The sequence below is a fragment of the Azolla caroliniana genome, unplaced genomic scaffold (assembly GCF_043228905.1).
Source record: "Azolla caroliniana isolate FFs.n. ecotype wild unplaced genomic scaffold, voAzoCaro1.0.p SCAF_12, whole genome shotgun sequence".
Classification (NCBI taxonomy): Eukaryota; Viridiplantae; Streptophyta; class Polypodiopsida; order Salviniales; family Salviniaceae; genus Azolla; species Azolla caroliniana.
In genome coordinates, this window is record NW_028230447.1 from 19,927,632 (window position 1) to 19,942,825 (window position 15,194).

The 15,194-nt window shown below is 39.4% G+C and overlaps 3 protein-coding genes across 3 annotated transcripts; 2 read left to right on the forward strand and 1 right to left on the reverse strand.

Moving 5' to 3' along the window:
* The first annotated feature begins 1,974 nt into the window (after positions 1-1,974).
* Positions 1,975-3,519, forward strand: LOC147857415 (uncharacterized). Its single transcript, XM_087328747.1, has one exon. The coding sequence runs from the start codon at positions 2,035-2,037 to the stop codon at positions 3,217-3,219; it is 1,185 nt and encodes a 394-aa protein (XP_087184873.1). The 5' UTR covers positions 1,975-2,034; the 3' UTR covers positions 3,220-3,519.
* Positions 3,520-8,469: 4,950 nt separating this feature from the next.
* LOC147857416 (uncharacterized) lies at positions 8,470-9,822 on the forward strand. Its single transcript, XM_087328183.1, has one exon. The coding sequence runs from the start codon at positions 8,737-8,739 to the stop codon at positions 9,568-9,570; it is 834 nt and encodes a 277-aa protein (XP_087184309.1). The 5' UTR covers positions 8,470-8,736; the 3' UTR covers positions 9,571-9,822.
* Positions 9,823-10,890: 1,068 nt separating this feature from the next.
* Positions 10,891-14,983, reverse strand: LOC147857417 (protein BCCIP homolog). Its single transcript, XM_087328885.1, has 7 exons — positions 14,625-14,983; positions 14,093-14,311; positions 12,208-12,417; positions 12,024-12,113; positions 11,583-11,672; positions 11,405-11,461; positions 10,891-11,229 (listed from the first exon to the last, which is right to left on the reverse strand). The coding sequence occupies exons 1-7, from the start codon at positions 14,742-14,744 to the stop codon at positions 11,137-11,139; spliced, it is 879 nt and encodes a 292-aa protein (XP_087185011.1). The 5' UTR covers positions 14,745-14,983; the 3' UTR covers positions 10,891-11,136.
* Positions 14,984-15,194: the final 211 nt, after the last annotated feature.

Here is a 15,194-nt window from a genome sequence, read left to right on the forward strand (position 1 = left end):
AGGGAGACACGCATCAAGATAATTTTTGCACTTTCGGTCCTATGGTTTCAATATTGGCCTCTCTATGGATGCTAAAAAAATCTATCTATCTATCTAAAGCTATAAGCCTAGGCCCTAACCTTTGTATCATCATCAAATTATAATGTCCCCAAACTTGAATAAATGGAAGTGAAGTCATGTTGGATACAAGGTATCATGATTATCATTGAGCTATAATAGCTTAGTCGTAATCATGATACCTTGTATCCTCTATCAAGCACATAAGTTATGGTTAAGCCTCACATGAATTATGTGTTTCATTAACCTTGTGTAAGTGATTAAGTCATAGAGTAGGATTAAAGTTTCATTTCGTAGTTAGCCTACACATAGTAGCTTGAAGAGTGAATGCCACTCACTCTTGCTTGCCTTGACAACAAATGGTACTTCCACGCACATTGACCTCGAGCTGGTTCTCAAAAAAAGCACATGAGTAAGAAAGAAGTAGCTTTTGGTAATGACGCCAAAAAAGCACTACAATAGCTCAATCATAATCATGATACCTTGTATCTAATATGCGGTCTATTGTTTTCTAGAGGTAATCAAGAATTTTCTACTAGGGTCAAGATTAGTTAGAGAAATTTGAGCTTCAGAGCCAATAATATAATTCATAAGATTACTGTGAGATTGTAGAAAGTAGCGTGCGGAAGCAGGTATGAAGACAAAACAGAGGAAGGAAACACAGGTTTAATGGAGAGCTTGAGCTTACACGGTATACGCAGGAGAGACAGAGAGAGAGAACACAAAAAACTATATTTCACAATAATACTCAATCTCTGTACATAAGACGTGCTCAGTGAGCACTTTTATACAAGTCCTAAAAGGACTGACCGAAGTACTGACAGTACTTCAATGCTCATCAAGAGCCCCTACACTAACTCCCAAATATATTCCTCACGGAATATCTTTCCTAACGACCTCCCGGTTTACGCACTCGGCCTAACCGATTGGTCCCAACCGATCCGGTCCTCGGCTTCTTCAGCCGATCCGGCCGATGTTGAGCTTGTCTCTCAACAGAGATGTATAATTTCCTTACCAACCAACCGAAAAGGAGGAATTTCTAGACTAGGGGTTAAATATATAAATTTTTAGGAAGAATTGGAAGAGTTGAAGGAGTTAATCCTACACGAGGAGTAATATAGACAATCATCAAAGGGTTGGAAGATGCCAAGATATAGTTTCGATGAAATCTTCAAAAGCATGACGGTTGCTACACTAGGGCTATGCTCGTCGATCATTTTAGTTTGATACAAACCCATGACAATTTCATTTTATCATCATCATCATCTTCTTCTTCTTCATCTTATCCTCATCTTGGTTTGAAAAGTTGTGCTATTCCTCATCCTACCCCATACTGATTATCATCGACCAACTTGACAGTCTCACGATGGTTTGAACTCGGCTCACATAACCACTCGTTTCTTCATATTCTTCTTCTTGTCCTTATCCTCATCCTAGTTATGGTCCTTTGTGCTAGTCTTGGTCCTACCCCATACAATCTTATTGTCCATCGATCGTCTCACGGGCACTCTGAACCCCAACTCACATAACAACTTGTAACAGTGGGTGGAGAGAGTTCGACCCTAGCATGGCAGAGCTTTCGTGTGTGTACTTTGCGTGACGCGATTTCCGATCGGGGGCAGGATGGAGGAGTCAGAAGGCATCATCTCGGAGCCCCCGACCGGCCGACTTCCAGACATCTGCTCGGGTGTGAACACCCCCCCCTCGTGAGTGAGAGCAAATGAGGAGAACCAAAAATATAATCTCTTCCAAACTTTAGCCAAAACCTTAAGCCTATCAAAAAACAAAACAAAAAACCCTTAACAAAAAAACTAGTGCAAAGGAGGGGGGGCCAGAAATATAAATTCTTCCAAAATTTAACCAAAACCTAAGCCCCTCTCAAAAAAAGACCTTAACAAAAAACTAGTGCTGAGAATTTACTCAGGCTTTTTTCTGACTCTAGGGTTTCCATCCTTTTTCTAGGGTTTTCAAGCTCCCATGGCGAGCTTCAGATCAGTCGCAGCCGGCGCTGCTCCCGCAGACGACGACCTCCCCTCCGACGATGAAGATGAATATGGCGATGGCAGCAGCGACAGCGGTGACGAACCCTCAGAGATTCTCCAGTCCCACCCCCGCCCTAACGCCGTCTACAACTCCATCGCCATCCATGAGAAGCTCGAAGAGATCGGATGGCCTGAAGACCTCGATTGGCTCCACTCCCTCTCTGTTTCCTTTGACACCAATGATGCAGAGATCGACGTGAACGATGACCTCGCTCGAGAGATGGCTTTCTACACTCAAGCTCTCGAAGGAACTCGCGAAGCTTTCATGAAGCTCCAATCTCTCGGCATTCCTTTTCTGAGACCTGTCGACTATTACGCGGAGATGGTGAAGAGCGATGTCCATATGCTGAAGGTGAAAGAGTCGCTTCTGTCTCAGCAGAAGCAGATGGAAGAGATAGAAGAGAGAAGGAAAGCTCGAGAATCCAAGAGGTTCTCTAAAGAAGTGCAGGCAGAGAAGATAAAGGAGAGAGCCAAGGAGAAGAAAGAGAGTATCGAGTCTGTGAAGAAATGGAGGAAGATGAGGCAAGATAAAGGATTTGAAGGTGAGGAAGACGCGTTCCCTGTGGATTTTGATGATGGGGATGGAAACGTTCGGAAACCTGCCTTCAACAAGAGGAAAAGGAATGACTCGGAGGGAAGAGGTAATGGAAATCTTGATCCAAATAGCAGAAGTCCAAAGAGACAATTTGGAGCTTCAGTAAGAGGAAAAGGAAGGGAATTTGGAAATGGAAAGCTCGAGTCCAATAGCAAGAACCCTAACAAGAGTTCATTTGGGGATTCAGGAAGAGGAAATGGAAAAGAGTTCAATAAAGGAAAGCTCGACTCCAATAGTAGAAGTCCTAACAAGAGATCCTTCGGAGCTTCAGGAAGAGGGAATGGAATATCTTTTGATCAGGACGGAGGAGGTAAGAAAAGAAGTAATACTAATGCTGCACCTTGGGATAGATCTGGTGGGAAAGGGAAGAAAACAGTAGGTAAAGGTAGTAAGGTCTCAAAGAACAGAAAAGCTCGAGATTCCAAGTATGGCCATGGTGGAAGGAAGAGTATGAAGAAAGCCAACACTGCAGAGTCTTCTGCAGGATTTTTCGGATCAAAAGGAAGCAAAGGGAAAAGGAAATAGTATTGCTTTTTTTATACATGCTTTAATGAAATCTCGTTATCTTCATCTTCTTCTTCATTTTAAATGAGGTAAGAGATGGATGTAAGAAAAGAAAGCTCATTTTTGCAGGTTTTATTGTCTGCTACCAGTTTTGTTTGAGAGATTTCTAGTTCTTTTCTTACAATTGATAGCATGTGTTTTGTTCTTATTTCAAATCAAATCACAAAATTTAAGGGCTTCCACAATGACTGTGTTCTGAGATATTGGAATTGTGGGGTTTGAAAATGTGATGCTTTATTGAATTCTGTTAAATTCTCGGTAGTATTTTCATTCATGACTGCATATAGATTGTTTCCTCTCGACTGTTTGTTTAGTTCATCACTTGTGTTATGTGTGATACTCTCATGTGTATGTATGTACATTGATCGTCTGTATATAACTAATAACTAAAAGGATCATTTGAAAGAATGGACTAAGCATATTTATAATTCCTGTTGTGTTACATCCACAGGACCAATGATTAGTAAGGGTAGGAATTATGTAAATCTATTGGGAAGTTACAATTGAGTAGAAGAAATATCTTGACTGGTTAGAAGTTTGTTTTTTGGTATTGAAGATCATAAAAGAGTGTACTATTGGAGTGTTAAGTAGGGCTATGATGATGATATTTCTCGATGCTGAGGTACAAATACACATCACAAGTGTGTTTTTTGCATGCTGATCAATGTGCAAAACTGAGCCCTTTAGCTACTTATTTTCAATAGCCTTGTGATTAGTACATGCATTTAGGTGATGCGCTGCTACTTTGTTATGTTGAGAGTCTGTTTGGTTTTATGTGATTTATACTCTGATGGATATATGTTTTAACAGTGTTTAGAAGGAAGCATTACAAAGGAGTGCTTCATGATGACAGTATAAAGTCTCCATGATAACCCATTTGTCTAGATAAAAGCAGTAGATATGAAAAACTGTTGGCAGTGGTCCAAGTCTATTCTGGATACACTCTGTGAGAATAGACAACATTGTTTAGCAATTTTGACGGAACAGAGGCCCACATGAAAGATCTTGTTTATAACTAATTGGATGGACCTGAGCCTCAAACAAAAAACTTTGTTTAGCCATTTTGATGGAACAGAGGCTCACATGAAAGATCTTGTTTATAACCAATTTGATGGACCCGAACCTCAAACAAAAAACTTTGTTTAGCCATTTTGATGGAACAGAGGCTCACATGAAAGATCTTGTTTATAACCAATTTGATGGACCTGAGCCTCAAACAAAAAACTTTGTTTAGCCATTTTGATGGAACAGAGGCTCACATGGAAGATCTTGTTTATTCTGGATACACTCTGTGAGAATAGACAACATTGTTTAGCAATTTTGACGGAACAGAGGCCCACATGAAAGATCTTGTTTATAACTAATTGGATGGACCCGAGCCTCAAACAAAAAACTTTGTTTAGCAATTTTGACGGAACAGAGGCCCACATGAAAGATCTTGTTTATAACTAATTGGATGGACCCGAGCCTCAAACAAAAAACTTTGTTTAGCCATTTTGATGGAACAGAGGCTCACATGAAAGATCTTGTTTATAACCAATTTGATGGACCCGAACCTCAAACAAAAAACTTTGTTTAGCCATTTTGATGGAACAGAGGCTCACATGGAAGATCTTGTTTATAACCAATTTGATAAACCTGAGCCTAAAACAAAGTTTTTTGTTTTAGCCATTTTGATGGAACAGAACTGGAATTGAAAAACATTGTTTAGCCATTTGGGTGGAACAGAGCTTGAAAGGAAAGTTGGGGGGGAGTGTGTCGAAGATACTGGAATCCCTAAAAACAAATCCTCATGACCATTAGGCCAATTGTTGGGTCAACTAATGCAAAAGCCATAGACAAAGGTAATCCGATACTAGTGTGATAATTTGGCTTCGTAGGTCATCCTCATATGTCACAATTGCTATGATTGAAGCTATTCAACACTGAATAGAACTATGTTAAGGCCCTCCCTGTCAATTCTATGAGGCATTAGTTAACTTCTAATTTAGGTTATTTTTGTGAGAGAGGTGAGTTTATGCTAAGTGAGTAAAGTGGCTTGAGAGTGATTGACAAAACTCTTACCCAATCCACAATCATTAGGGTATATGGCAGTCCAGATCCTTTGGCTCACGTTGCACAATACCAGTGTAGGGGTACAACTACACCTATCCAAAGTCATGCATATGGTGGAGAACACCTTGAGTCTACCATGTATAAGGGTGGGATGGTCAAATGGTCATTTTTGTTTGAGTGAGTGCAGAATGAGCGAAGACTGTTGATAGTATTTTGGAGTGGTGCATTTGGTTCAACAACACCATCACAACTCATATGTATTGCAATAGGTAATAAATCCCTATTACCAAATCTCTTATGAAAGAGATGATAACTAGAGGTTGAGAGAGAAATGGCTCTCTGCGACTATCTCTTGAGAACTAAGCTAATATAATAACAATTGGCAACGGTTCGGTTTGAGAGGGTCCAAACCGTTTAATTTTTTTGAAACCTAAACTGAACCGAACCGCAAACCGTTAAACCAAACAAACATTTTTCAAACTATAAAAACCACGGTTTCGGTTTTCAACATAAGTCAAATTTTAAATTTATAATATTTCATTTTCTAAAATTTTTAAAATTTTTAAGATGTTCTTAAAATGTGAAAATAAAGTCTAAAAATGAAAAGATTGCTTAAAAACAATTTAAAATTTTTTTTAGAATTGTTTAAAAAATTTTACAATTTTTTTTAAAAAGAAATAAGAAATAAGAAATAAAAAATTGTTAAACCGTTTAAACCGCGGGTTTTTGCTGATGAAACTGAACCGAATTGTTTTAAAAAACCCAAACCTGAACTGAACCGAACCATTGAAGCTGTTAAAACTGCGGTTTCGCGGTTTGGTTCGGTTCAAACCGAACCGTTGCTTGTTACTTGCTAACTACAACCACCACCGTCTCTTCATCGACAATAGTTCATGTATAATTGGCGGCACTTCTTCATCGACAAGGATTCATATATAATTGGTGACATTTCTTCATCACAAAGGGTTTGTAGATAATTGGTGAGGGAGGGAAAATAACATTGTATGCCCTTTCCACTTAAATTATCACGAATGGCCCATAAATGGGCTTTACACACTCTCTGTCCCATCTTTAAGAATGCTTTTGCCAAGTTGCCCCTTTGCTAAGAGACAAATACCCCTTCACATACACCTACTTATCTATCCCATAGTTAAATTATAGAATTACATGATTTCTTTATATGTCCCTCATTTAGATGGCTAACATACCATACTATGTTTAATTTTGTACTTACTATACAAACCTCATAACTTTTCTTTGCGATCATTGGCACCCATTGTTTCCTCCTATAAAAATCGGCGCCAACATATTTTCCACGATAAAAAGAGTAGAAATGATAACAATGGCCTTTCGAAGCAAGATGGAGTAAAGAATAAAGCACCTACTTTTTACATACAACTTGCTCACCGAATGGGGCTAGTTTTCGTCAAAGACTTCTGGAAGTCAACAATTACTCATACACTCGTCACAAAGCAACAATAGGACATTAATTCCATTGATGCAAATTCCACATATTGAACTCAACTTGTCTCCCACATCATTATCAATCAAATCAAACCAAACGATGGCATGATATTTTTCAAACGAATCTACAAATCCATGGAAATTTCCAAGAAAATGACAAAGAAGAATTACTCTAAAAAGTGTCAAGAATGGCCATCATTACTCTATGAGTGGCCTAGAAAGGTGAGAACGTGCCTTTTCAAACGTCCACTCATATATGAACATATATCTCACAAGGAATAGAATTTACTACATAAATACATGGCGAGCAATCGTGTGCAATGACTGCAATTTGAGAACCGTAGACATATAAGGTCAAAGCATACAAATTTTCAACATCTCAAATATTTCAAAAAGAGTCTAAGACACTTGCTTTGTGTGTGTGTGTGTGTGTGTGTTTGTGCCGTTGGGAGGGTGAAAAGGAAAGGATTGAAACCATGTGGTCCTAGGACATTAACAACATATCTTGAAACTTTTGTTCAATTAAGAACCATAAACAAAGCATGCAGTTGCAAAGGGTGCGAAAGACTAATATTTTCGACATGCAAACATCAATGAGGAAAGTTATAGCAACGAGTTCATTTCTTCTTCATTTTTTGTTTGCATGGGGGATGCCTTGCATGACATTTGGAATGGGGGCGAGTCAACAACAGATACATAAAAGCAACACGAACGACGGAGTTTAAAGTATGTGTAGATTACATATATGACATATACATAGGATTCGAGATGGAGGACCGACCATCAACAGACACGTACGTGCCTTTGTGTTTTACAAAATTACGAGGATGCTCCCCCTTGAAAGAGAAGAAGTTTTGGTCTTCATGAAGGAGGGAAGAGAAGTTGTGGCTTTGCATGAGCAAACTAATGTTGTTTTCTGGTATAAAGTTGCGTGAGGTCGAGAAATGTCATCATGTAAAAGGCCAATGTTAAGAGAGGCAAGCCGACCGGTCAAATGGACCCCCCCATGTAAGAGACAAAAGTTGAGGTCTGAGAGACCAATCTCCCGGCCAAGCCCCCAATTGGATGGATCAATCCGAGTTTTGACCCAACTCCTGGCCAAGCCCCCAATTGGATGTATCAACCCGATGCATATGCATATCAATGCCTCTACCTGCCTTTTGCCTGTCTGTCTTTGCACCCAAAAGAAGAAGAAGAAGAAGAAAAAAAACCCTAACTTTTTAAGCACGTGTGCAAATAGAAAACGGCGGCAATTTGAGCACGTGCGCAAATGGAAGAAAGGGGGCTCATTTTTAAGCACGTGTCAAAAAAGGGAAGAGTGAACGCGTTTTCCCCTCTCTCTCTCTGTCTCTGTGTGTCTCTCTAGACTCTCTCTCTCTTCTTTTTTGTAAACTCTCTCTCTCTTCTTTTTTGTAAACTCTCTCTCTGTCTCTGTGTGTGTGTGTCTCTCTCTCTCTAAACTCTCTCTTTGTCTATGTGTGTGTGTCTCTCTCTTTCTTTCTCTCTCTGCGTATGTGCGTGTCTCTCTCTCTCTCTCTCTGTCTCTTCGTGTGTGCGTGTCTCTCTCTCTAGACTCTCTCTGTCTCTATCTCTGTGTGTGTGTGTGTGTCTCCACTCTCTCTCTCTCTCTCTCTCTCTAGACTCTCTCTCTGCCTCTGTCTGCCGCATCTCTGATGTGTTGTGGTCTCTTTGTCTGTGCCTTTTAATCCATCGATCGCCATAGCCCTTCTTCTTATATCTATCTATCTATCTCTCTGTTCTTTGCTCTGTTTTCTGCCCTCACTTCTCAGTCTCTCTGGTTCCTGCTCTCTCTCTCTCTCTCTCACCTCTGTTTTTTCTTGGCTCTGATCTGCCCCCCCTCCTCTGTTGGTCTAGGGTTTTTTGTTTTTGCTTCATTCTGTTGGTCTAGCTAACCCTTTTGCTCCCTGATCCCTTTCCTTTCCTCCTCTTTCTTTCTTCATGGCTCAGCACAGCACAGATCCCTCTCAGCTCCCCTCAACAGACTCCATGAAGAAAAGCTCTTCTTGCTTCTCAGAGAAGCAGGGTAGCAGCAGCAGCAGTAGCCTTGAACCCAACACCACTACTAGTGTGGCCTCGGATTTGAGTGCCATATCCTTGCCACATGCCATGGAAACTACTACCACCGACATCTCTGCCCATCCCTCCTCTATTTCAGCATCTCTGTCTGTTCTGCGCTCCGATCCTGATGTGTCACAGCAAAACCCTAGCACACAACCCTGCACTGTGCCGTGCCATCATCATCACCATCACCATCACCATCACCATCACCATCACCATCCTCCTCATTCTGTTCATGTCGGTGCTTCTGGATCATCATCCACCACCGACACTGCATCGCCATCAAATCGGTGTTCATGCCATGCCAGCCCCGCGGCGTGGTCATGGTTATCCTCCACTTCAGCAGAGATTATGGAGATCCAGAACATTCCCGCACTCTCGCTAGTAGCTGAACCAGAATTAGATGCCCTTCGCCCCAACACGAATCGTCCGAGCCCTCCTATACCCGGAGTTTACACTAGTCTCTCTCCCTTCGGAGAAGAGCAAGGAAAGAATCCACAAGGAATGGTGATGGCAAGACAGAGATCATGTGAGGCGTGTCGCAAGCGAGTAGGCCTCGTCGGTGGATTCAAGTGCAAGTGTGGAGGGTTATTCTGTGGTATGCATAGGTATTCGGATCGGCACAAGTGTACCTTCGACTACAAGGCAGCTGGAAGAGAAGCCATAGCTAAAGAGAATCCTCGGGTGGAGGCCATCAAGCTGGTGAAGATTTGATCTCTCATCCTTTTCTTTCAAATCTTCTTCATCCTGCCTCGTAAGAGTGATAAAATCTTGTATATGGTGGAATGTAATTTGATCCATCCTTTATGTTTGGTGCATCATATATGTAGTTGATGCCACTAAAGAGATTTAAATTCTCATATATATTGTAAAGCCTTACAGTTAAGTTTAGGGTTTAGGGTTTAGAGTTTTGCTCCTTCTGTACTTTGCATCATATTATTATATGAATGGAAGTTATAGAGATTATATCCGTTATCATGTTTTCCACATGATGCTAGCCCTTCTGGTTTAAGAAGGATGGCACAACATGAATTATATTGTCATTCATTATTTTGTGGCGGATTTTGCCCTCCTCTTTAACACCATGGTTACTGCATAAATGGGAACCTTGATAATAGATTCGTGAAGTTTGACACAAACTATATCTCTAATAAACCTTCAGGGTTTTCCTTTCCATTCATGACTTAGTTAGTTAACACAAATAACCAGTTTTTTTACAAATGACAGTAAATCCGTGAGTATTTTAAACAAAACCAACCACGACTTGAGTTCCTTTGTTTACCCATTAACAACTAATCCCCCCTATATACAGTGATCCACAGACCACGCGGTATCAAAAGCTATATTAGATATGTATAAGAAGACCCTGTTTTTGAGTCATTGGGTCATCCGTGTGAGCATATATCAAAAATATATTGCATACATTCATTGGAGAAAAATGAAGCAAAAACGGTGTCTAGTAGTGGGTTGTTTCTTTAGAGAGCACCTTTTGAGAAAAACAGATATTTCATTCTAGACTTGATCCTGCAATTTCGAGTCACTTGACTGCCTTTTTGTAGGGCTATCCAGATAAAGAAAAATCCTTTTGACCTTGTCAAACGATGTATAAAATATTAAACTTAAAAGTGATCTATGTTAACTAACATCCCTTTTCAGCTTTCACCTGGTGCATTAAACTAGATGTCAGATCACTTGTAATAGATATTGGGCATTACTATAAGGAATCTAAGAACCCCAAGAAATCTAGCGTTTCAGTCCTACATCATACCAATGGGGAAAAAAATCCTCAATCCACGTAGGCATAACCTTACCTCCATACTTTAACATATCCACATGCTTGGAATTCCTCTCTCTTCTTTCATTGGTCAAATTCTGATATAGTATACACTAATTTTTGTGCACTAAATCTCATATCAAGACATACCTTTGGAACTCGCATCAGATTATTTATGCTAATTGCTAAATGTAGAGATGGTTACTAAAATAGGATTACCTCACTACTCTCTAAGAACAATATGTGAATGAAGGCTCCAATCAATGAATAACATTATTCAAAGTTAGTTAAAATTTCAGAAACTGAGCAGGGGTTCAGTAAGTTATCAATAATACAATTACAAAACCCTTAGACGAATGGTGTGTTTGATGTTGCATCACCAAAAATGAAATGCTATTAAAATGGGGTGATGAAGGAATGATTTTACATATACTTTTTTAATTAAATCAGTTCAAGTAATGTCTGTAGTGGGCACACAATCTTGTCATAGAAACTTCCAAGAAACTTTAGTCTTCTACAATACCCAACTCTGTCTTGAATACATCAACCTTTTCTGAACATACAAGCATCACAAGCCGGAATTGTTTCAAGCCCCGAGTCTGGTAGCACAAATAAGCAGAATCGAAGTCAGTTTACCATCCAATTACAGTCAAATCAATGTAGGCTTAGCTATCATGCGATTCCAGTTCAACCAAAATCAGCTAATTATGCGCAGCTTAACATTCCAATTCCTATCCCCAGTACAACAATACTGCAGGATTATAAGAGCTGTACCTCATGTGTAGCGACTGCCTCGGAGGTAACAGGAAACATGCAAGACCAATCACTCAGCTGCAACACATGACATCCAAAAAGAGGTGAAAGACTAAGTTTCTTAGAAACACTGTATACACACTTGATATTTCATAGAAATAGAGCTATGATGTGAACATTTGTCGGGTGCTTTGCTTGCCTTGTGAAATATTTCATCCTCTGGCTTGATGTATATAAGATCCCCACCATTGCTTTCCTCATTTTCCTTCCCTACTTTTTGTTTATGTCCCTGTAGCAACACTGTGATGATCTATTATACCTTTATAAGACTAGAATAGTATCATCATGTTATAAAATGGGCTGCCTACCACAAGTGCAAATGTATATATTGAATACTAACATGATGACATACCTCTAATGCACCTGTAGTTTCTGGGCAAAGAGTGAGTGCCCAGGTGAGCCTAGTATCTTCTTTGATTGGTATCATACACTTTTTCTAGATTTCTAAACATCTGAATGTTTTGAAAGAGTTTCTGGCCTTCCAGGCCCAACTTTAAACATATCTAAAGTCACCAATTTCTAAATTCAGAAATAATTATCATCTACCAAGGTATATACATGTATATACATGTATGCTTACCTTTTTTCCTTTTTTCGGTATTTGCCGAAAGAAACGGGTCATAATTAAATAGTGCTTGAACTTGAAGGAATCCTGCAGTACTTTTGTTGGCTGAAAGCAAATAATGGTTTAGGAAATATGCACAACATCAACTAACCAAGAAGCAGACAGTTAATCTCCATATATTCTGCAATGACTTTTTAACCTCATCTTCTGTAGCCCACATAATCTCCTCAAATAGTCCCTTATATAATGGGGGTGCCAATTCCTCTGGAATGTTAATAAGCCTTTCACTAACCAGAAGGGCAACATTACTTGCTTCTTCTTCAAGTACAACCTCAATCTTAGCTGCATCAGAATTTTCACTGCAGTTGCTTTTCAAATATTGAAAAATGTTCTGCATAAAGGCTTTATCCTGAAAAACCATTTAAGACACCAACAAGGATCCTCAGAGACCATGAGGGTATAATAAGAACGAATCGGCTCTCAAATTATGATAAAAAAATGTTCTCTACTATACAATTGGCAACGGTTTGGTTTGAACCAAACCGAACTGCGAAACCACGGTTTAACGGCTTAACGGCTTAACGGTTTCAACGGTTCAGTTCGGTTTCATCAGTAAAAAACCGCAGTTTAAAAGGTTTAACGGGTTTTTTTTTTTAATTTTTAAAAATTGTTTTTAAACAATCTTTTCATTTTTAGACCTTATTTTCACATTGTAGGAACATCTTAAATTTTTTTTTAAATGAAACATTATAAATTTTAAAAAATTAAAATTTGACCTATGTTGAAAACCGAAACCGAACCACGAAACCGCGGTTCTTACTGTTTAATGGTTTAACGGTTTGAAACATGTTTAACAGTTTCACGGTTTGGTTCAGGTTTCAAAAAAATTAAACAGTTCGGTTTGGACCCTCTCAAACCGGGCTGAACCATTGCTGATTGTTAACTATAGAGTGAAATTTATTCTCTTTCAGCTCTATAGAAATCCAGAAGATATAAAACAAGCTTACCTACTACTACTCAGCCTCCTTGCACACTAGTAAATCATGACTGCAAGTACCATTAATACTTCATTTCCAACTACAAACACTATTAGCTTCAGAAATACTTGCATTAATAAACTCATGGAGTGCCATCAAGAGGTAATAACGAAGACCAACCTCACAATGAGTACTTTAAAGATCAATATCAATCTCAAGTGATGATGAACATACATACACATGCAAAATAAATACATGTTAGCTGTTACAAACACGTTGGCACATCCTCTACTACATGCATAACCTATCTCATGATTAGTTATGGTTATGTTAGGTAGGTAAGCATTATTTCCTAAAGGAAAGAGAGTATGAATTTAATTACAATTCTATGTCATGAGATAATTATTAGATGTGTTATCACTTGACTGTTTCAAATGAAGTAGACAAGTGTGTGACACACCAAGGCCTAAGGTTTTTGATAATACAAGAAAGCTACCTACCTTCTTATGAAGGGAGGCTTGACCTATGTTGCAACTATGTGTCTACAAGAATGCCAGAACTCAATAATAGACGAAGGTGAGCAAGGAGAGTTTAGGTGTCTACAACATCTTCTTGCTACACAATACTACGATGAATCCTCATCATGACTAATTGACATTTCTTAACCTGATGCAGGTGTATCAGGTGACACCAGAGTAGCAGGGCTCTTGAAGCTGTAATTATATTTTTTGAGCTTGCAATAACCAACATAATTACTTGAGGCACCATAAGCACATACATAAGCATAGACCAGCTTGCAGGTTGTGGTCACACAATACCTTGCTATTATAAGGTGCAAATTCTTGTTCTCAGAACCACTCCGAAATAGGCTGAAAATTGATGATACAAAACAATCTATAATTACATAAGACATCATTGACAAGTGCAAAAACCACAACCAGCACCAAATTATATGCTACTTCAACGAAAGAAAACAAAAATGCATCATGCACGAGAGCAAAGAAACTGGACAGTATCAGTATACCTAATCCCTAGTTGACTCTCATCTTATCACTCATTTAATCTGGGATATGGCTTTGCAAAGAATTTTAGAGTGATGATGGGCACCTTATATCTTCCCATGTTAAGAGCAGTGATAACACCGATGGGGCTTTCATCTTCACCTGTCTTAATGACTGATCCAACTGTGGTCTGAGACAAAATGGTGTCTACAAACCCACCTATATCCCATGAACTGTCGTCCAAATAGGATCTCACCAGTGCTTTCACTCCATGGAAATCCTCAGGTTTAGGGTCAAAGAACTCAAAATCCACATTCACAATCCCCTACACAAAAGAAAATACATCCAACTTTCAAATCATAGAAATGTAGTATAAAAAGAAAACTATAAAACCCTAGAAAACAAGCAGCATTTACAATGAAGAAAACATTCAAAAACCAGATGTGCCTACAACATTCAAACCCTGGAAACGCAGCAGTGTATGAAGAGAATAATCCAGAAAACCCTAGAAAAGCAGCTACGCATGATGAAGTAAACGTGCAAACCCTATAAACGCAGTACATGGAGAGAACATTTCAAACCCCAGAAAAGCAAACTATAGCAAACCCTGCTATGAAGAGGCATCGTTAAGGAAGAACCTCAGAATCTTCATCATCTTCCTCATCGCCTTCAGAATCTTCTCCTCTGCCATTTTCTGCTTTCTGAAGCTTCTTTGGGGAGGATGGTTCTGCTGGGGTTTTCCGTTTCGGAAGAGGCATGAGTAGAGCCCGAAACCCTAAGTGCTGCCGGTCCAGGAACCCAAAAACGTACGTGCAAACCCGAACTGAGCAGCCCACAACCCCAAACTGAGCTTCCTGCAGCCCTACACTTAGCTGCCTGCAACTCTAACCCTAACCCTAATACGCTGGATGTGAATGAATATAATATGTAGGGAGCCCTAAAACCCTAAACTGAGCTTCCTGAACCCCAACACTTAGCTGCCTGCAACTCTAACCCTAAATCCTAACCCTAACCCTAACCCTAAAACTCAGGATGTGAATGAATATAATATGTAGGGCGCCCTAAAACCCTGAAGAGAGCAGAGCTTCTTCTTTATGGGATTTGGTATTGTTTCATATGTATGTACATCAATCACAATGTATTTGTTATTTACCCCAAGTAAAGTGTTGTCACTTCCTAAGACTCGGGTCGCCATACCATAAGATCTC